This window comes from Malurus melanocephalus, unplaced genomic scaffold (genome assembly GCF_030028575.1).
Source record: "Malurus melanocephalus ecotype Western Australia unplaced genomic scaffold, MMel_1.1 scaffold_179, whole genome shotgun sequence".
NCBI classification, from domain to species: domain Eukaryota; kingdom Metazoa; phylum Chordata; class Aves; order Passeriformes; family Maluridae; genus Malurus; species Malurus melanocephalus.
In genome coordinates, this window is record NW_026623411.1 from 406,459 (window position 1) to 429,484 (window position 23,026).

Genomic DNA, 23,026 nt, shown 5'->3' on the forward strand with positions numbered 1-23,026 from the left:
GATCTATGGATCTTAAGAGCTTGGGGCCCTCTTTGTTCATATGCTTAGAATCTGAATGTATCTATTTCTAAGCAATAAAAGCAATTTTAGACAACTCAACAAGAGTTGATCAAGAGCAAACAAGTTGACATGAAACCTACTCTTCTCAGCTAGATTTATGGAAAAGGTGTGTAAGTAGGAAAAGTCATACCTTTATAGTGCATGCTTGCCAAGGGCTCTGAAGCACTATCAAAGAATTTCTACTCTGTATTTGGCATAAGAAATGTAACTTTTCTGATACTGGACTACAGTGTTGATGTGACATGTCAGGTACATGCATTTGTTTTGCTTTTGGGAAGGGCAGTAACAAAACATAATAATGTGTCTTTTGTCTGAAGTCACTGCAAATAGTGATATTTTTGGCTGAAGCTGGATTTAATACTTTTAAATCTAAAAGGAGCTGTCCTTTCAGCCAGTCCATCCAAGCCACTCTTCACAACAATTTCTTCTTTGTAACTGTACATTGGAAATTTTCTTTTCCTTACTCTAATGTAACAGGTTTTTTCAAAATTTTATCAGTGTCAAAGTAACCCCTGTGTTCTGAGTCATAGCTGTAGTTTCGTGCACTGTTATTGAAAGTCAAACTGATAGTCACGTATTCCTTAACTCATCTGTCACTGAAGATTATCTAATTGGTGCTGTGGCTTTTACCAGAATAAGTTCAAAGCCTTAGAACACGTTCAAGTTGCGGTCTCTATGACCTGTGCATTTTCTGGACAAAGTTGCTCTTATCATCCATCCACAATTTCTTTTTAAGATTGTATCTGAATTTCACTGGAATGAAGAGTCTGAGTTTAGATGGTGCTAAATACATTATRTTGAAACAGTAAGGTTCATGTCAGCACTATGAATACTTCACAGARTCTGGCTGTCTTACACTCTGAGACTGAAAAGATGAAATTGCATCCAAAACATTGGAGCTCATTACTGCATTGATAGCTTAAATTATCTTCCTTTTTGTGATCTTCTGTTCTGCCTCATGGAGTCTAAGTCACTCAACACTGCAACATGGCTAAAGCTCTCCTCTTGTGATGTTGTTCAGAGAATGATACTTCAAATTTTACTCAGATGAAGACCTTTAATCTTTAGCTGAACAGTGTTTTGTAGACTATACTAGTTAAAATCAATCCTTATACAAACAAATATAAAGGAGTTTTAATGATGCCTTTAAAGGAAAGATGCTACRTTAATAGAAATTAATTATGTTTCTTTCTTTTTTAACTTGTGTAAATAGTCTGGAAACATCTCAGCTGTCACTGTCCCAAGCCTGGTAATCACTTGCCTCTGAAAGTTTTGTACATAAATGTGCAAGACATGGAAGAAGGCTGGGAAGGACTTACATTTTAGTCGTTCAAAAACTGGGTACAGTATATCCAACCTGAATTATGTCCTGAAATAAAGAGGAAAATAAAGCAGCTTGTTATTCTAGGAAAAAAGAATAAAAAAAAATATTAATTCTGGTACTTGCTGAATTGAGAYATCAGGACTTCAGAAAAACAAATCCGATAATCTCAGTACTCCAAGTTTGTTGTTAAATAATATAAAAACTTGAGTGCAGCCATGGGGTTACATCAAAGATGATTCAAAGATAATTAAAGTCTTTGCTACTCTGGATAACTTCAGGAGTAGCCCTTGAGGTTTTGCCCTCTTTTCCTTTTATTGTAGCTATGAAATCTATAAGGTTGCTTTTTAATGGATACATTTGTCCAAGTTATGTGGTTTTAGGGATTTAGTTTCACATGAGGCTTAGTATTTGGCTTTAGGAGCTGGTCCTTTTCATTACATGCAACATTCATTCATGTAACAAAAAACTCTGTGTTATTGCAATGCCATAAATAGAGGCAGGTGGAAGATGATAGTCAAAGTTCCTGTAGCTAAATCTCGTAAGTGTACAGCTTGAGTAAGCAACATCAACAGAAACCATGCTAAAGGTTTGGTTTTCCTGAAACTTAGTATTTTCTTTTGTGAGAGAAATAGCTGAATAAAGTTTTGGTTCTGCGAAAGAGGAAACAAACATATTACRTTTTCTTCTAGTCAAGTGAACTTTTGGAGTCCTAGTGTTCTGTGATGTTTTAGTTTATATTGGACAGGTTTAGGAAAACTGTAAAAATGAAACATTTTTCATCCAAAGTAGTCTTAAAGAGTGTTACAACACTCTTTTGATACTTGAGATTCCATCATGTCAGTGGACTAATGCTCCTGGAATTATGGTATATATAATTTGTTCTTTATAAGTACATAAAATGCAGGTGTCACTACTAACTGCAGTATCTTGCTATCATTATAAGACATTATAGGTGTACATGTAAAGCTAATGATACTCAGTGCACTGGAAGAGAAGGGTCTTTAATATTCTTAACATTTTTAAAGATGTAATTATGAAATTAGGTAGTTTATATCTAACTTGGCACTGAAATGTCAAGGGCAAGACTCACTGGCTACTTTGGGAAGTTTACTTCTCCTTTAGATGGTATTTAAAMGACAGTTGTATGATTTTTAATTAGGTATGATATTAAAAAGCATTTAAATCTCCTGTTCTGCAATTGAAGGAAAAGAGATCATTTAAATCATAAAAGGGTACCTTTCTCAAAGGAATTACTGTGGGCTATATGGGTATCTGCAAGCCAACTAGACTTCTTAGTTATATGATGTCAAAAGATTGATAACTTGACTAATTAGGAAGGCAGTTGGGACTGGTGCCAGTCACCTGCAGCATATTGTGAGAGCCAATTTTAAAGTCCCATAGCAAATGTTAAAATCAAACAGTATTTGTGACTCCTATACTATCAAGGTAGCAATGTTGTGTACAGCTCCCCCAAGGCAATTTAAAAGATTTCTCAGATACTGAATGGTAGACTTTGATTTCTTAATATTCCCATCGTAAACACTTGGACAATATTATTAATAGTGTGGGTGCTGATAGCTACCTGTGTAACTTGATAGAAGGTGTCACAGTCAGCTGCTGATCTAGGTATGAGGAACCAGATCTTGGAGCCTACTGAAGTTGTAGGTGTTTGAAAACCAGGCTTTCTACATGTTTTTGGTACAAAGATTCTTAACTATGAATGCTTTTATTTGCAGTGGTTAGCTTTTTTCAATACATCCATGTAWACAGCACAACTATTAGAGGGAGTTTTTAAATTCAAGTTTCAATCTGCTCCAATTTATTCTTCTAATACTGTTTTGCATGTCACTGGAAGCTAATCTATAATCCACGTTGTGACTACAGTATRTTTCAGATACGTGTGAAAAACAGAGAGTGCCCATAAATGTGTTACAGCTATGCTATAAGAAGTTGTGGRTTTGCAATATTTCTGTTTCATTATTTTAAATATTCTTTAAAATTTATTTGATGGGCCTTTTTATAGTAACTGGGATTTTTTATATACTGAAAATCGTTAGGTTTTTGAAATGACTCTGAAATCCATAGGAGTCTTGGACAGGCTTAAGAGGAAACAGATGACATGCTGAAATAGGAATGAAAATTTTCTTCTGTTATTCCTATTTCCTAAAACAAGTCTTATTAACTCTTTACCATAAGCATTAATTGTATCATTTTGATGACTGTGATACTATTCAATCTTTTTTGAATTGCTGTTACCCAAAATGCTTATCAGCTTTTCTTCAGCATTCACGTACCTTAATATAACTAATGACTTGGCTCAAAATTTTTTCAGGCATCATGTTGGTTTGAAACTATTCACTGAGTATATTCATTCCAGACATTAGTATTGTAGAGAATTGCATGATGTCAGATAGAGAAAAGAAATTTAAAAAACACCCCCCCCCCCCACCAAACCAACAAGAATAAACTACCACAAAAAATACCCCAAACAAAAAAAACCAAAAAAACAAATAAGCAAACAAAAAAAAAGAAACAAAAATCAACCAAAAACCAACCAAACAAAAAGAAATTTAAAAAAAAAAACAAACCAAACCTGAACAAACAAATAGGAAGCTGAATATGAATATATAGTTTGAGTGATTTTTTTTTTTTTATAAAGTACATTCCGAAGCCATATTAATAGTTGTGATAGTCCATTGGTTGTAAGAGAGCAAACTTCAGTGTAATAAAACATGTTATACCAAACACAAAGCAAAAAAGAAAAACATTCTGTATTTAAGTCTTTATGTTTWTTTTATGCATCTCATATATATAAACATTAGGCAAAATTATGAATTATTTGCTAATTTTCACTTATTTGGTTTTGTGTATAGCACTTTTAGTTGAGAACTAGTCTGGTAGTAGCGAGTAAAGAGAAAAGAGAAGAACTAAGGGGGTACTGTTTCCTGGATAAAAAGCTGGCTGGGTGGCTGAATCCAAAGGTTGGTAGTGAATAGAGTTACATCCAACTGATGGTTAGCCACACGTAGCCYTCCACAGGGCTCAGTGTGGGGCCCTGTCCTGTTCAGTGTTTTGGTCAATAATCTGGATGAGGGAACTGAGTGCCCTCTCAGTCASTTTGCAGATGACACCATGCTGGGTAACAAGTGTTGATCTGCTGGAGGGCTKGCAGGCTTTGCAGAGGATCTGGACAGGCTGGATCCATGGACTGAGGYCAGTTGTATGAGGTTCAAYAAGGCCAAGTGGTGGATCCTTTGTGGGTCACAACAACCCCCTGCAGCACTGCAGGCTGTGGGCAGAGTGGCTGGAAARCTGCCTGGTGGAAGAGGACCTGGGGGTGTTGATGGACAGCAGCAGGACATGAGCCAGTGTGTTCCCAGGTGGCCAATGGCATCCTGGCCTGTATCAGCAATAGTGAGGCCAGCAGTACCAGGCAGGGATTGTCCCCTGTACTCGGCATCTTGTTATATGATCTTGTTATATGATCCTGATTTGCATATTCACTGTTACCAGGAACTGCTGACTCAGTCTAAGATGTGTGTTGACCTAGGGAGTTTTGCCCAGTGGGGTATAATGAGATTTCCATCTTGGAATTGCTTGTTCTTCTGGGGAGATTTTTTTTGTTGTATAGTTAATCCCTGGAGTTCTGTTCTTGTCCTCTCATGCATACRTAGAACGGGGTAACAAGGTTCAAATATCTAATACATCCTGATGTGTTTATTTAAGGAAGTAAAAGTAAAGGGTGTTTAATATTTGCATTTGGTTACCACCTCAGAGTAACAATCATAATTCTTTTGGGGGTTATTATACACATGTGTAGGCATTATACATATACATATTGTACACATATTGTTAGGCATTATACAAATGTAATTTGATGAGTAGAATTTTCCTGAACTACATAAATTACTTAATTTTGGTCAGAGGTTGTTTAATGTGAACGGAAAATGGCTTTTGATTAAAGCTACCTGTGGATATCACTGTATCCTATCCAGTCCAATATTGTTCACTGAGCTCCCTGCTGAGAAACAATTTCAACTTTTTGCAGCAATAACTGAAATGATCTTTTGTATAATGTTGCAAATCATATAAGGGACAGCTCTTGAAAGCTGACATTAGACTGATTATTTGCAGTTGTTGAAGGGTACTGAAATGAAAAGATGAGTGAAATGATATTTCACTTAAAACCATGCTTGACTATCACTTCAGAGAAAGAGGAATGTGAAATTAGTGGAACAAAATTTGGCCTAGTTCAATCTATAGAAGACCAAATCTGTTTGGGTTAATTGCAAGAGACCAATTTGTAAATATTAAAGCACTGGTCAAAGTTTGGAATAAATAGTTGTAACAATACCATTGATAACCATTATTACTGTTTTTTGATGGTATTATGCTTTATGTCTTGATATTGCTATGGTAATCTAGATGGTTCCCTCTTTCTCCTTTMCAGAAGGTGAGGAGACTGGAGTGATGGATAGCCTGTTGGAGGCCTTGCAGTCAGGTGCGGCTTTTCGAGACCGAAGGAAAAGGACACCGAGGTGTAAAGGTGAATATTCTACTTTGTGTTTTATTTTCCAGAGAAAGTTAAAAGCATTGTGGGTCCAGCACTATAGAATTTAAATATTCTCCAGTTTAGTTCACTCTTGCAATGACAGTTTTCAGGGATGTTCAGACTGTTGCTGATGTCTGGAAATTATGTACTGAACTTATTATACCCTGATCCTTATGACAAAACTTTTCAATACAGCCACATGTACTTTAACTTTTCAGGGTTTATAGTTGTATGGGTGAAATAAAACTTATCTTGCTCCATAAGTGAGTCTGGGTCAAATTATTTGTCTGGTATATAACTTATTCATTTATTCCGAGCAATACCTAACTTTTAAATGGTTCTGTTTGTAATGTTGTAATACTGTGATAGCTTTCAAATAGGTGTTTTATTTCCATTGTTTCTTTGCTTTTGCAGACATACAACAAAATCTCAGTCCAACCACACAGCGGCCTGTGCTGAAAGCTTGTAACCATGGTAATGAACCATATTCATGGATTGCATGCACTTAGCCTAGCTTATGTAGTTGATCTGTGCTTTCAAGACTGCTCAGATTATTTTTTCAGTTTTGTTCATTAGTGGAGTACTTAACCATATTGGAACTTGCTTTTTAAGAATCATCTGCTTATTACATCCTGAAACTATACTTATTCATTACTCTGCAAAGCTCTTCTATCTTTTATGGGATTTTTATTTATTTAAATTTTGATTATGTTTTCAAATTGTGGTACTTTTTAAATCCTTGAAAATTATTATGCAAGTTTTTAGGGATTATGGAACTGTAATAGAAAGCAGAGATTGCATAATGTTTGAAGTGTTACTGAGTGCTTATTATACCAAACCAGAGAAGTTTTGGCATTCATTCTGAGTTTCTTTGTTCTGGTTTTCTTGATGCTATAACTGGAGTGGTTTAAACKATTGTTTACCAGTGTAATTCAAAAGGGATGTTGTATCAACAAAGTTATAGTAAATATTTATTTATAAACTGCTGAACTATCTCACTGCAATCAGTAGGATTTGTTCCTACGAGGAAAGTGACAGTGCAGATGTGGGTGTCTGTTAGCTTCATTAGATAGACAATCTACAGAATATTACTCTGTTAGCTGTGTKTTAATCAAGCTTGAGGCGTCCAGAGTGACTCAGTTGCTCATGACTAGTGGTTGCAGGAAAAAGTTTATGTCTGTTGTGCCTCTGTTAAAGAGAAATTTTAATTTGGGGGGGGGGAATCTTTCTTAGTTTTTAAAGCAGAACGCACTATTTTTTATATTTAAATGCACTGTGGGTTTTATAAAGCAGATGTCATAAAATTARTTATGTTAATTATACCTCATGTTTATGTGTTTATTTCTCTAAGTGTCGCAAAAAAAGACTTAAACCCGTTGAATTGGCATTATAAGCACAAAATTGAACCAGTAGAGCTGGAAGGACAGTTTAAACATAATTAGAGAAATTGTATCAAAGAGAAATCAAGTATATTTGACAGGTACTTGTCTAGCACATAACGTATTGATATTTGAGTGATGACTATAGAGCACATCTGAATTTATCTTGTAAGAGTTTCTGCTTGAAGAGCAATTATTTTAAATACTGATTCTTATCAGCAGATTCTATCTAGGTGGCTGTCTGTGGACAGACTGTAGTTTCCAGTGTTCAGACTAACTGCTTTTGGTTGAACATTATGGCCATGTTTCAGATTAAAAAAAAAACAATCAACAAAAACAAACTTAACACTCAAACCCACCAAAATTTTAATGCTGAAGAATCTTAGTGTAAACCATGAAATGATTTGAACATCGGATGGATATTGCCAATGTCACCCTCAGTACAATGGTATCAAACCAGCATTTGCTTTTCAGGCTTAGACAAACTCTGTAAAACAAAGGAATATAGAAGAGGAAGCCAATGCTGCTTCTTAGCTCTAGAACTGAGAGCTGAAATTGTTTGCTTTAACTAAATAGACAGCTTAAGGGAAAAAAAAAAGGTGGAAGAATAAATTTAGTGGAATGCTAGCTATTGCATGGGCCATTTTTCTCTTCGTGATCTGTTGAGCTCCCCTGAAAGCTCTGGAAATGTTCAGCTGATACTTCTGATTAAAAAGGAGTACTGGTTCTCATGCTACATCCCACAGTAGTTGAATGTGTGTTATTTTSAATCTTACTGCATTCTTCTGTTATTGAACAGATTGCCTCTTTCTAACATGATGTGTAGGTTTGGTCAAGTTCAAATTTGCTCTATTTTTGTGATCAGAATTACCAGTTGTATTTTTAATGCTTGTGACAAGGCCCATCAAGTCACAATATTTCTTGTGGGGAAAAGRTCCTGCTCCATAACTAACAGAAATAATATACATTTGGAATTACTAAATCTTGGAAAAATTTTCATGCCTTACAAATGAAAATAATATACACTGGATTTTAGTTGATGTAGATGCGATTGGTATATTTTGTTCCCATTCAGAGTGTTTTGTATTTTTAAATTACCAACTGAATTACATCTATGTGCAAAATTACCTGGTAATGTTAGAGTTTGCTTTAACTGCAAAAAACCATAGACTGCAGTAAACAGTGTGGGTTATGCTTTTTGCTGGAGTTCCAATTCAGATCGCTGTATGGCACAAGCAGAGTATTGGTATAATTTTAGTGTTGTACTAAGGATTCAATAGCATCTAGCAGAGGGGGTCTATTATTTTATTTAGGGAGCAGAAGAAACCACTTAATTTTCAATGATCGAGATTTTGCACATTAGAAGATCATTTCAGGTAGCTAATAGCTGTGGCTGATCCACCTTTATCAATTATTTACAATAAGAGTCAAGGCATACCTGCAGCTTGTATGTTTATTTCAAGGTACTAAAGTTCAAATATGTGGAGCAGCATATCCAAGGCAGGGCWGAGCCTACTGCAGCACAGATAGCTGCATTATTCACTAAGTTTTTGGTCAGGTTTTGCAGCCTGCATCAAGTTCTCTGCTGCTATGGTTACACATTTATTTGCAGTAGCATTAGCCAATCTAATGCTACCTGAATTGCATGAATACAAATTTGAGATGCAGCTTTGATTGCATATATACACATACCTCAAATGCCGCAGAAAGTGTTTATCTTTACAAGCAGATCATATTCAGAATGCTGTGAGTAAAGAAGAGCTATAAAAAAGGCAAGTAAAAAAATACAGATTTCTTTTTGAGACTGCAGAGGTTAAAAGAAATCTTTCTGTCCCAATCAGTAATTGCGCTGTGGACTGCATTTCTAAAGGTGACAAAAAGGTCTTGTTTCTATATTCAGATCAAACTTCCATGGTAAAAGATAGTTGTAGTTGCTATAGCTGTTTGTTTGGTAGATCTGTACACAATAGAATAATTTTCATGTCACAGGTAGTCTGAAGCATTTTAAAGAYGTCTGTTAAATAAAACCCTTATGTAGCATTTTCATTCTGTCCCAATTAAGGATAAGGAAACCCTTTTTTCATGTTCATTGGGTTCTTTTCATCTTGTATTTGTAATAGAACTGTCATCTGATATCCATATTAATGTCTCTGCTACCTTATTTTTGACAAGCAGGGCTGACAGTGAGCACAAGCTCATCTTAGTTCTTGAAACCAACAGTGTAACTACATAGAGGTCATTTTTATTTCATCATTGTGTATGACAGCAAGCTATGATTGTCATTTCAGCCTAATTTTTCTCTAAGTSTGTGTATGTTTCTGTCTTTTCTTCAACTGTACATAGTGAACATTAGGAATTACCTAACAGTGAAGAAGCAACCCATGAAGATAACCTTTTTTTCCCAAATATGTTAGTATAAAGGCCCCCTCTTGAGCATTAGCAGTTCTTCATAGTAGATACTGCTTTGAAGGCACAGTGCGTGTTCAGCCGTGTGATCACAAACATATGTACCTCTGGTGGAGAAAATTTTTGTAAAGCTTTGTGAAGTTTTACTCAGTAGACAAGTTTTCAACAGAAAACATGGAATAACTGTAGGCACTGTTATGAAATAAAAACATTTAATAAGATTTCTATTAAAAAATGGTTCTTAGCTTTTGCCATTTTAAGACCAAACCTTCACTTCAATATTGACTTCATAGGTCAAGTAAAACTGCTGCTTATTGTAACAGAAATAATTCCCCTGGAACCATCTATACTGTTTATAATAGTTTTGGTTTTTTTTTTTCCTAGAGCAGAAGCAGAATTCAAATAAACTGACCATAAAAGTCAATTTTGCATGTGTTGGAAAAAAAATTATATCCAGACAAGGAAAATGAATTTACACATTTTTATTTCTTTCTTTAGAATTATTTCTGCATTGCCGCAGCTGCAAACACATAAAATCACAGAAATATCCCTGAAGAATTTTCATTCCAAAATATCTAGGAAAAAAGATTAATTTTGATGCAGTTTTTTAGCAATCTCTCACACTCATAATTGAGTGTTAGAATGAGGAAAGTATCCAAGTCAGAAGGGATGGCAGCCAGCAAGAAGTGTTTAGAATGAAAAATRAGAAATKATTTTTTTGAGACYTTTTCYAACAAAATACTCTTTAAAATAAAGACTGATATAATGAAAGGTATAAAATGCTCATTTATTTAATGATTTACTTATTTTTCAATGCCGAATGCTGAAAAAATGGATGGAGACTCTGTCAAGAAAGAAAAAAGGTACTCCAAATTAGTAGTAATTGCATATTATTACTGTGAAAATACTAATCTAGACAGAAAAAAAGTTATCTTTCCCTTATTATGAGCTAAACACACACTGACAACTTGTATTTAGAAAGTTGAGGAGGAATTGCAATCCTACAAAAAATGTCCATGTCTATTTTACTGAAGTCTTTTGAGATTTCCCTTATCAACTCTGATGAGTAAGATTGCACTCTGCCTGTGTCTTATATAGCATTATATCTGAGCATAATACAGACAAGAAAAAGAACCCAGGCTTTTTCAGAGTAAAAATTTGAAGTGCCACCTTGAGACAAGGTGGACCTTATAATGGGGCTTTTTCTCCAGAGGTTTGACAATTTCATTCGTAAAGTTGCGACCCTTTGAACATGTCAAATTAGACACTCAGAAGAGTTAATTGCTTTTGTAAATATTTTGCCAGTGTACATTGGTATTAGTTGAATAAGATCACTGCTCTCAAGGGAGGCAAGGACACTTTCTGCAAGATAAGAATGGTAGCAAAAAGGTGACATTTGAAAGCAGTGACACTGTATATTCCATAATTGCACATACAGTAAATGTCAGCTTCATAATTGCCTAGGTAAGTAACCAGATTTCCAAAAGCTACAGCAGGCAAGTTATATAGTCAAAGCAGTCAGCTGAAAATTTATCAGTGGAAAATCTTAAATCTGTAAAGGGACCTGTAAAATATCAGCAATTTACCCATATTTGTTCTTTCATTGTGTAGTCACACAGAACTTCCCATTCRAAGTCAATTACTAAGTTCATATATATAGCAAAGAGATTCTATCACTTCTCATAGAAGTTTTCAAGTCTCTTCCACATTTGTTAAACAAAATTTTACGTATAAATTTACCAGTCTCTTTTACTTCTGTTTTCTGAATGTTAAGAACAAGTAGTATTCTGCCTCATTTTTCGGAGGCATTTAGAAATTTCATCTGAATAGCAGATTCGTTGAACAACAGCCATAGAGCTCTTTATATTGTGAATTTTAAAGAGAGATAGATACACACATATATRTATTTTCTTAAAGGGGTTATATTTCTTTAAAAAATCACACATAAACCACAAGTGATATATTAGGACATTTTCATCAACTAGGTGTTAAAAATGAGTTTTCTCTGGTTAAAGACTTCACTGGGTACAAAATCTGAGACACTTACTAACCTGAGTCTGTTTTGTGACTAGAGTGATGTCTGGTTAATGCAACATTGTTTAGTCATTAATTCAAAAGAWGTAGAGAAAGCACAAAGGATTATTCATTAAATTCTTCAAGCACTTTTCTTAAGTAATCTTTTTTTACCATGTAAATGAATATGTTCCCATAATGTTCTGGGATTTTTTTTTTCTTCCTTTGGGAGAATTTAGGTTCTTTTTTTTTCCTAAGTGGTTGCTGCAACAGAACAAAAATGTAGTGTAGAAGAAATACTGGAGTTATGTTTCTGCCTGATTGTTTTTCATTATAAGCCAAGGCTCTGCAAAGGTGCAAATTGATGCAGAGAAAACAAGAGTATCTTCAGCTTCTTCCCTTTCTTGGGGTGGAAGCACTTGGAAGATTTACTTTCAAGTTTTTGAATACTCTCRAGGGAAATTGGCAGTTAAATTAAATCAGAATTGGCACTTGTGTCTGTAAGCTGCTTGATAAATCCAGTACCTTCTTTGTTTCATTCAAAAAATAGATGAGCCTTGTGTATTTCCATCATACATGCCTAAAGGCAATATCTGCATCAATCACTCAGCAAAATAATCTGAAACCTCCAAAGGCCAWTTGTTGGCTCAAAGGTGGAGATCGTGAATGGTAAAGGAAGGAAATGCAGGGATCAAATGCAGCWCTTGCCTGAGTGGCACAAGGAAACATCATAGCCAGGCTTCCACTGAACAATCAGGAATAGTGAGAGCTGGTTGGTCTACAAATCCTCTTTTCTCAGATCCAAGATGAGAAGCTGCAGTTCAAGTCATTTCAAGAAAGAATATTTGGATTTTGGAAGGTACTGGGCTAATCAATCTATTCACTTTCATGCACTGTGAAGAAGTTTGGCTCTTGTCCTTGGCATGGTAATCTTTGGGTTTAAAAAAAAAAGCCAACAACTTTTTAAAGCAAAATAGTTTTAACCAAACAGAAAAACTGCATGACGTCTATGCAATTTCCTGGATTATTTTACTTCCTGGAGGATAACTATTATATACCTTTTCTTTAAAAGACTACAACTGTTAATAGCATAGTCTTTTTGTCACAATGTCTTAAAAACAAGACTTTTTTTTTTTTAATGGTGAAGTTTTTTATTTTCACAGAGAGAGTTTTGTCACACTTGTTTGTCTCTTGGTATTACCTAACTCCATACACTAGAGAAATTAAGCTTGACCTTACAAGCTGSACCGTATTTGCCCTAGGTTTTAAAAAAGCTAAAGACTGGGATTTGGAAAACGAAGRGTGAATTTATTCTACACTATCCAAACTTGCAGTTCTTGATTTTTTTTCCCTCCTTGTAGCATAGCAAAAYGATAAAATAAGAAATTGAAAAGATAGCATCGAGACTACTTAGTGTCATAAACAGGGAAATGGAATGAAATCTCAGCAGATTTTCAGCACAGGAAAATAATTATTCCAGAGGTTTTTCTTTTTATCTGTTTTCTTAGACTTTAAGCCTGTTTGCTTGTATTTGAAAAGAGATGAGTGTACATGGTGCATTATAATACAGTGCACATAAAAATACTTGAATTAGCTCTAGACAGTCTACTTTGTGTGCTTGAGGCAGGGTAGCTTTTAGGTCAGGAACAAATTTGGATATCACRTCCCAGTTTGGAGGTTTCAGAAGATATTTGGCTATCTGTGTACTACACCTACTGGAGCTATGGAGTTTCAGAACTATATGTCCAAGAATGTGGCAGGAATCATTATTATCCATCCCCATCCGTTATAAGTATTTGAATCACTAGACTCACTAACATTTGTTATTTGTAGTGGCACTCTGTGAGAAGGTCTAATGAAGAGAAGGGATAGAGAAAACATGGTTTAAATCCTCTCCTTGAGGGAATAGTAAATCTTGATGAACCAGGGTTAAACACAGCTGAGTGAGAGCYTACATTACCCAGCTTAACTTTGGCACCTAAGTTTTACTGGTCTTTTAGCTTAGTAACTAAATTTATTAACAACAGACAAAATTCCTGTCAGAGTTGTGTACTTAGCTGAAAGGCAGCTGTTTGAGTTACTACAGATACATGTTAGCCAGAGAAATAAGTCTTAAAGGTGATGATCTTCCCATTGTTCTCTCTAGGCTCTAGAGAAAGGGTCAGAATATAAAACCTATTAATACATAAAGGCTTCCACTGCTTTTATAGCTTTGTATAAGGTTGCCATTTTGTGGTTTTGTTTTTTTTTACTGTAATCATAATTACATTTGGTGCTTTTTTTAATGTTGCTTTAGTTTCAAAAGAAGAGATTAATCCCCAAACACTGTCTTTCAATTCCTTGCCAAAAGTGCTTTGTTTTCTGTGCATAAGCACAGAAGCMTTTATCTGAGGACATATTCTTATTTCAGTAGGTGCATTTTGTTGCTGTCATTACCAGARAAGGGAGACTGAATATATTTCTTTCTTCCTGTATTCTAAAATGTAAATATCTACTTTGATCCATCTTCTCCAAGAGAGAGCAAACTTTGTGGTGCCTTATCTTTCACCTGACCATCATTAGCTCAAGAGCTGTCTGAGTCAATCTAATGCTTCCAAATCTGCTGATTAACTCATATGAACATAATGCCAAATTAGACAATTAGGCTGAGGGAGGAGCTTGTGGASGACTTTGTTACATTATGGTCAGTATTTATAGAGTAAGATAGCATTAAATGATRACTACATCAAAATAAAAGCAACAAACTGATAGGCTGCCCTATCCCTTCCTCTGTTCCTAAACCCGTTTTTGTTTGTTTCTTTTTAGTGGAGGTGAGTGGGAAGTAGCCTTGACTTTGGGTTATTTGGGTTTTTATAGAATTATTAAGGTGGAAAAAACCTGCAAGATCATTGAGTTCAACCTTTGACAGAACACCACTGTGTCAACTAAACAACAGCACTAATTGCCACAACCAGTCCTTTCTTGAACACTGTCATGTGACTCTGCCACCTCCCTGGGTAGTCCACATCAAAGCTTTGCCACCCATTCAGTAAAGAAATTCTTCCTGGTTTGCAACCTGAAGTCTGAATCTCTTGAAGAGATAAAATGCCTGATAAATAGATGCACCGTTTAGGGTGTTTAGGCTCCTTGTAGTAGTTAGAGAGAGGCACATACCCATTCTACACAGGAGTTAGCCTATATAAATTGTTAAYAGTCAATGAGTTCAGGCCTCCAATTTAAAGTGCTTGAGGGTGAGAGACCTGATAACAGTTGTTCATGTTTTAGTTCTCTGTCTCTGTGTATGATAAAGTTAATAAAACAGGGCACTCAATATTGCAGATAAAACAACAGCTTAAATAGCCACTCTTTAAGTTGGTATTCAGTCCTAGGCAATGAAGGATACAAGTACTTCTGAGGGGAAAAAAAATAGCAATTCTCTTACATGCATGCATATGAAATTTACATTTAATTTGAATAGCTAACTCTGTCATTCTTCCAAATTCTAGTATTTTTGGTACTCATCTTTTCACTATAGAATGTATTTGTGTAATTTGTGTTAWACTGCTAGCTCAGTGATAGTATTTTTGGGTCTACCCATGTTTCATTAAACTATCTGGATTAAAAGCAAATGTATCAGTACTGTGTCTTTAAGTAATGCAGCCTTCCTGAAATGCACGGTGAGTTCATAATTTCAGCATGAAGAGTAATTTAGGATTGATGCATGAGTAGTTGCAAACTCTGTTTTGGCCATTCAGCACCGAATAAAAGTATTTTGCTATCAGGTAATCCCTAGTTTTATAATTGTACTGTAGATGGTAGTCTTCCCCTTTCTCTAAGAAATATAAAATCATTTTAATTCTGTGTGATCCATCATCAGGCAACTACTCAAAAAAGTAACATTCTTAAATGCTCTCAAATGTCCAGTAGCAAAAATAAATGAAGGGCAGAGTGCATTAAGGGATTTCCAGTTGTGTCTCACAGGGCAGAGAAAACTGCTGTGAGAGAGCTCTCGGGATAGCTCCTACTCTTGCTGCCTTTAGCAATAGCTTCCTGACTAATCAGTCTCCAAGCTTACCCCGGTGCTTTAAGTCTGTTCTTTCTCTGTTGCCAGCTGCTGACTGAAAACAGGACACAGCCAATTACTCTCCGCTGAGTTTACCCAGTCTCTGTTTATCCACCTAACAGCAGTTGCTCTGAGATCWTTTTATTGAAAACTTGTTATGTAGTGAGATCTGCTCTTATAAAATCTTGGATTTGTTTCAGTGGGGTCAAAAATACATGAATCTTATAGTCTAAGATTGGATTATATTATTTGGAATAGTTGCTTCCTGTGGGACAGAAAGCATGCTGAAGTGGAATTAATTTCTTCCTTTTCCACATTCCAATGCCCATCAAATAAAAAAGGTTTATCTTTCATATTAGAAGTTAGAAAATAAAGTGTTAATGACTTTTCAATTGCAGGTACTACTAGTTATACCCTGATTTCTTGTTTTGGGTTCTGATCTTCCTTCATGGACCTTACTTCTTTCTTTCTATTCATCTCAGAAACCGTATGAATTATACCTAATGATAATTTTGTTTGTTCCCAACCACATCTTGTTGCATCTTTCTTCTAACACATCTTTCTTACTCATTTAGCAGTCCTATAGCACATTAGCACATTCAACAGAACCACTTRACTCTAGTGTATAAAACATTTTACTCCTACTTCAGTCTGTAACTGCAGACTTAGCCTAATAAAAAGGGCATTTTTGACCTGTGCCAATAAACTATAAAATGTACTGTGGTCTAAAAATGAGAATATTACTTATTATAGAAGTCTTTTACACTCACATTGGTAATAAAGCTTTGGTGAAATTGTGCATGTTGAAGGAACTAAGCAACCAGAAAGTCTGCAAAGGATATCCAGCTAATGTTTTCTGGGAAAGCTGTAGTAACACAAAATACAGTATACTTTTATTATTTTTCTAATAACTGAAAGTCCAAAGAGATACATTAAAAAAGATTATGTCCTAACTACTTAAAGCTAAATGAGAGACAGGTCAGCARTAACTTAAAGTAATGGGCTATCCAAACTTCATAAAATGTTTTTAAATTAAATAGCCATACAGTTTACATCCTTTTAAAGATCTGGGGAAAAGGTGGTGGTGTGGGGTTCAAGCACTGCACACTCAGATCTTCCATCCAGAACAGGGTGTTGCTCAGAATCTGGTTCAGCTCAGATACTGCTGCAAGATGCACTTTAAGATCTGCTAGCTCTGGGGTTGCACCACACAATCAAACAATATTTCTTCGTCTCTGCTTCTACAGTGCTAGTGCATTGAGTAGTTGCAGGGTATATTTAGTGCCTCTTTGCTTTTAATTTAGCCCATTTGAAAAAAAAAAAAAAAAAAATCACCAAATAAATAGAAGTTGCTTCTTATTTGTAGTTTGAAAACATTTATACCAATGGCCTACATTGGCAGAGTGCAAGTTATTTCAATGTTTGCACTTAAGTGACACATTTCTGCTAGTGATAAGAAAACTTATTTGGTMAAGAGCACTTTTGAACACAAGTACTAATTGTATTCCATATGGAAATAATAGAAATAAAGTTTGACTAAAATTAATCTACCAGGGTCTGGMTTTTTCAAAGCTAAACTGAACAAGTTAGGGAGAGCAGTAGGAAAATAAGAGAAATGGGAAAGCTTTTCTTAAGTTGCCAGTGTGTATGCTAGTAAAGGGTGTACTGCCTTATGTTCTTGGATTCAGTGGCAGATTTCAGCCTAATTTTTTTTAGCTATTAATGTAGAATTCTCTTTACATCAAATTTTCCACTTTCAAAAACTAAACTRAGTGCAATAAAATTTTATATTTTGTTAGTTTTCTTGGAATATGGTAAGCAAAGTAGTGAGAAGTCCAAAGTACTTTGTATTCAGAAAAGAGTGCTGCAGCATTACTGTCCTAAACAAGATTTTCAGATTTTGGAGCTAATGATATACGTTGTACACTTGAATGAGGTCTACTGATGTGAAGAATATATTGCCCTTGAATTGATTTCTTCTGATGAAGTGTAGTGCTTCTCTGCACTGCTAAGTTCTGCTGCATATCTTTAGGACAAAAAGAGCATAATACTAAAAGTATCATAATTGATATTTCAATTTCTTTTAACATATTCTTGTTTGGTGTATCAAAGACATTAAATTTGAGCTTTGAGCTTATRCCATTTCAGTGCATGTTGAAATCCTTTCTCTCTTTAATGAAAGTAATGTATTTTAACCAATGTTTTACCCGTTGTCTTTAACGAGTTTCATTAATTTGAGGTATATGAGCAGTGGTGGATTTGATGTTTAGCTCTTRAACTTGCATAGAAGTGGGTATGTGGAAGTGAACAAATTCACCCAAGAAAGCTGAACTATCTTTCAATTTACTCAGTAAATCAGTCCAGGCTTATTAAGTCAGGCTAAGAATAGAACTTCTATCAGTTAAACTTTCCACTGGGATTTATGATTGGAGTGCATATAATAACTCATTACTGATCAATGCACGAGAGATGCTCTGTTGTAATATGTATTCATGGGAAATATCTGTACTCGTTTTCCATTTTACATTTTTGTAAATAAAATCCCATCAATTATTAACAAAAAATTGAGTCAACCTTGAAACTCCCTGGATCACTGCACATCAAACAGAAGCAGTGATTTTTTTGGGATATTCTTTATTTCAAAATAGGTTTCCAATTAATATTACTTATTTCATCCTTGTTGGCAAATTACATTTGCAGCAATTTAAGGAAACAAGAAATACTGTGGTCTAACCAATATTATTTGTCAAACTAAATTAATGCTTAAAGCAAGTTAATAAGACTATCGTCCAAATCATCAACAAGATAATATAAAAAGTACCCAAGTGCCACTACAGACACTGTTGATAAAAATTTTCATATTTCTTTATCACAGTCAGAGTTTACCTAAAAGTTTCATTTCTAATACAGTAGAAATAATTGCAAGTAGAACTTGGGCAGAGGTTTATTAGCTTAAAGAAAAACTGTTTATAGGTTTTTCTTGTTAGTTTTTAGAAATTGTTTCATTTGTGCCCATTCYTTTGATACTTTTGAATATGAAAAGAAATATGGAAATAAAGTATTTCACACAAACAGTGGTACTGGAAATGAGATTGTCTTTTATCTTCTGATTCACTTTTTAAAACCTAGTCTGATAATAGTCATGTGTCAAAAAAGAGAAAGTACTTAGTTCACAGAAGGAAGTCAGTGAAGTAGCTACATCTTTCCCTATGTACAGGAAACTATCAAAAAATGTGGCAGCTGACATCATAGTCAAACTGACTCTGGGAGTCTTGAAGTGYATGATTTCTTGGAGTGAGTATTGGTTACTAGCCAGTTCGGTGGCCTGGCTGCATTACCATGAATCAGCTGAAGGACTKTTTATAGCCTTTATTTGGAGTGGATATTTTCATTTGATAAACTCATAAGCATTAATAAAAGAAAAGTRGAAAGCCTGTGATGTTTTCAAAAGTTTAACAATTCACAGCAGCTTCCTGACTTAAATATGTGACCCAACAGGAAAAAGCAGCTTGAAGTTCTCTGTTTTGTTTGGGATAAAAGTTTTGAAGAGTGCTTCTGAAACGCTTTATTTACATGTTTTATTTTCTGGTACAGTATTTTCAGTTAATTCAGATTCAGCTCAAATTAACAACTCTATGTGCTTTGGGATAATTAAATTACTGTTTCCTCTTATCTTGGCTCACCATGCAGACTACTGCCCACCCCTATAGCTGCTTTTACTCCATTGCTATAGCAGCTCCGTTATTTAGGGATAAATCTTTTCTTCTCCCCATCAGTTGTTGTGAAAGAAATGTAAGCCACCTGTGAAAAAAATTAGCATATTTGGACTGACTTCTTGTGTTTGCTTGTCTGGCTGTACTCCAGATATTCTTATGGCTATGTAAGGRAAGGAGCAAAAAAAAGGTATTTCAGCCGTTCCTACTTATTTAAATKGACCTGTATGTACCATGGACTGGAAGGAGGGGGAACAGAAAGATGAAGAAAACCAAGTTCTTATGAATTAAGGTGGTAAATGAAGGGAGAGGATGTGCAGTGGAGCTGAACGGGTGTGTGAGCCCAAGCCACTTCACTGTGTTGGGAGCATCAGCCGCCACATCGTCCRGGCAACCCGGGTTGCCATGGCGACRGCAGCAGCGACCGAGGGACCAGTACCGCTCCCACTGCCCAGCCCTCCCCGGGACTGCAGATGCCAGATGAGTGTTAGACACTGCCCAAACCTTGTTCTGGCAAAACACCTTTGTTCCCAGCTAAGGGACTTCCCAGCAAAGCTGCTGCTGGGTTTGCAAAGCTGTTGCACATTCAGCRAAACTTTACAGTCGTGGGTGTTTTTTTCTGGTGGTCAGTGAAGAGAGGTAGGGCTTACAAGGCAGATATGGAAAATAAACACTGGTTCTACTCCAGGGTAACTTGCCCTGATGGATTTTATTCTTTTTTTTTTGTATTTATATAGGAACAGAGATGACTACTAATAGCACAGGTGCTCTAATTGCTTCCCACGAAAACAACGTAAAACTGATACTGTTCCTCTTATGTGTTATATAAGAGGGCATTGCACAACAATGCACTTTGGTAGTAGTAGCAGAATCACATCATTTTCCTGGACAAGTGGGCATTATCTGTAGTTTCAAATACGAGTTGTACTTACCTCTAGATGAGGTTTTAAAGCCATGTGTCTTTACACACCAGAAAGAATCCTTAAAATAGCCAATTACATTCAACCTTTAAAATTTCATCAAAGAAGGACATCATTTGTGTTCSTTTCTGAAAGGTCAAAATTGCACAGAGTTAAAACTGGTTACAGTATTTTCAGATGACCAAAATTTGTATTACCATTATACCTTATCAACTAGCTTAAAAGGCAGAATGTTTGTTTTTCTGCTTTTCTTTCCTGTCTGYGCACATATACCTATTTATAATACCCAATCCTACCACTCGATTATTTCCTTCAACTCCAGGAAAATGTTTGAAACTGCCTGTTGAATAAGGGTTTTGTTGGGCTTAGGTTTGGCAATTTTGGGGGCATGGAGGGGGTGGTATTTGTTTGTTTGTTTGGGTTTTTTGGGTTTTTTTTTGTATGGTGGGGAGGAAAGGGAAGTATTGTTGTTAAAGTTGTAATGTGATACCCTGAAAGATTCAGGAGAAATCCTAGGCTGAAAATAAATGTGGTAACTCTTCCGTAAGTGAGTCTGTCACTGAACAGCAGGCTGACTGCCATCAAGAAGCACTTCTGACACTGTAGATGTATTTTGGGAAAAGGGGGAGTAATGGAATGGGTTATTTGCTGGGGAGTTTGAGAACATATTGCCTGAGAGAAATGTCTGGGGCAGAGCTGTACAAACCTACTCTTTTTTTTTTTTTTTTTTTTTTTGGTAAGACAAAGAAAAAAAATAAATTTTACCCCAAATGTACATTTTTCTGCATTGTATTGGAAACTGAAATTTCCTTCCATTTGGCATGAAATATTTGCTTTTCTGAGAGAAAGAAAGGAAAGCAATTGAGAAAGAAGGAGATGGATGTTACTGCCTTTGCTCAGCACCCAGATTACTTCATCATTTAGCCAGGAGATGAGAACACAGATTCAGTTTCATTCCTTTGTGTGAGAATGTTTGTGAATTTTCTAGAAATAAACAAGTCACTGACCCAGCAGTCTTAGCTGCTGTTTCCCAATCACTGCATGCTCTGAATATCTATTAGTAGTGAAACAGTCCCAATGGATTAAGTCTAACTTAAGTCTCAGTGAGAAATGGGTTTGGCAGAGTTAATCAAGACATCCAGCCACTTCTTTGGATCATCATCTTACTTTTTAGGTGAAGTTGCAAGGTATACAGCCTCAGTTACTACAATTTAGATAACCTTTAGGTCAGGGTATAAAATCTAAGAAGATATAGATTGATCTATGGGCCTTTTGTGTGAGGTACAGGATTTTCTGTGTGGATGATGTGCCAGTAGAATCAAAAGAAAACATGCCTGCAGCCTTTCTTTTCACATCTTTTATACAACCCTTCTTTTTGTAATAGCCTGTGAAAACATGCCATAATAAGTGGCATTTTTTTATCTGCCTTTGGAGAAACAGAATCCCAAGGCACCTTCTCTGAATACCTTGGGAATAAAAGCTACTGTGTTTGACATAGTTCTTGAGATCATAGGACCAACACTATTACTTTATACTTTTGTTTTCCTTTTTCTTTTCTTTTGGAGGTTCACAAACCTATTGCAACAGGATTAAAATTAACACAGTGACTTCTGAAAAAATTGCTGTTCTAATTTCACTTCATATTTTTCCAGATCATCTCCCTCACTGCCCTTTTCTGGGGCCTTTGTGGGAGAAATTGTTTTGAAAAGATGATGAATCAATTTAGGCAGAAGCAAGATAAATTCTCCTACACGTTCAGGAAAATGCCTCTTGTATTTTTCTGTCAAATGATCATCAATATGTATTAAGGTCTGGTGTGCAAGTACTAACCAGTCATTTCTTGGATATTTGATCCATTTCTATATTTTCTTCATATTTTTCCATTAGTTATGGTTAAGATAAGGGTTAAAGAAAAAACATAGTGTATATTTGTCATGTCCCTTCCATGTTTTCCTACACTAACAGAAGGATATAAAATAGCATTTAGGTTAAGTTTTCATCCCAAATGAACATGTCCTTCCTGGTCTATACATTTTATGAGAAAATGAATTAATTCCTTCTTGGGTTTTACATTGCTTTGTTAGCATCATCCATCACCTCATCAAACCATACATTTCTCTAAATGCATTCCTAGGATTCAGTATATCTGTCATAGAGATACATTAAAAAACCAAACAAAAAAMCCCAAACTCCAAAGCAACAACCAAAAAAATGCCCAACAAAAACCTCCTATTCTTTTGGGCTTGCTGCCTGTTAAAGACTGAAGTAATTGGTTGGCAGTGGTAAGATGACATTGTAGGCATAAGTGTTCATTGGGTAGCAGCTGCAGGTTTTTGATTTTCCATAACATAAGAGAGGAGTCTCTTTGTTTAATTCACCTGTGGCTTTCCAGATTTGAGTGTCATTTCTTCCTTTAGAGTGGTTTCTTTGATACCTTAGTCATCTCATTGAATACAAAGTATCCAAGAAGGCYGTTGGTAGCTGTCATTTGCCATAAGTACCCAGGGAAGAAAAGCCCAGAAAGACAAAGTTGTGTGGGAACTGGTTATAATCTCATAGTCTAGTCATAAATACAAATGGAAGACCCCAAAAGGTATTCAATTAAAATAAACGAAAA

General features: G+C 35.5%; 1 protein-coding gene across 1 annotated transcript in view; it reads left to right on the top strand.

Annotated features, from left to right (window-relative positions):
• The window catches only part of DIAPH3 (diaphanous related formin 3), a 199,585-nt gene that overhangs the window by 139,576 nt on the left and 36,983 nt on the right, over positions 1-23,026 (top strand). The window contains exons 26-27 of the mRNA XM_057372834.1: positions 5,835-5,930; positions 6,351-6,410. Of these exons, the coding sequence (XP_057228817.1) occupies positions 5,835-5,930; positions 6,351-6,410 (156 nt within the window). The remainder of the gene's footprint in view (positions 1-5,834; positions 5,931-6,350; positions 6,411-23,026) is intronic.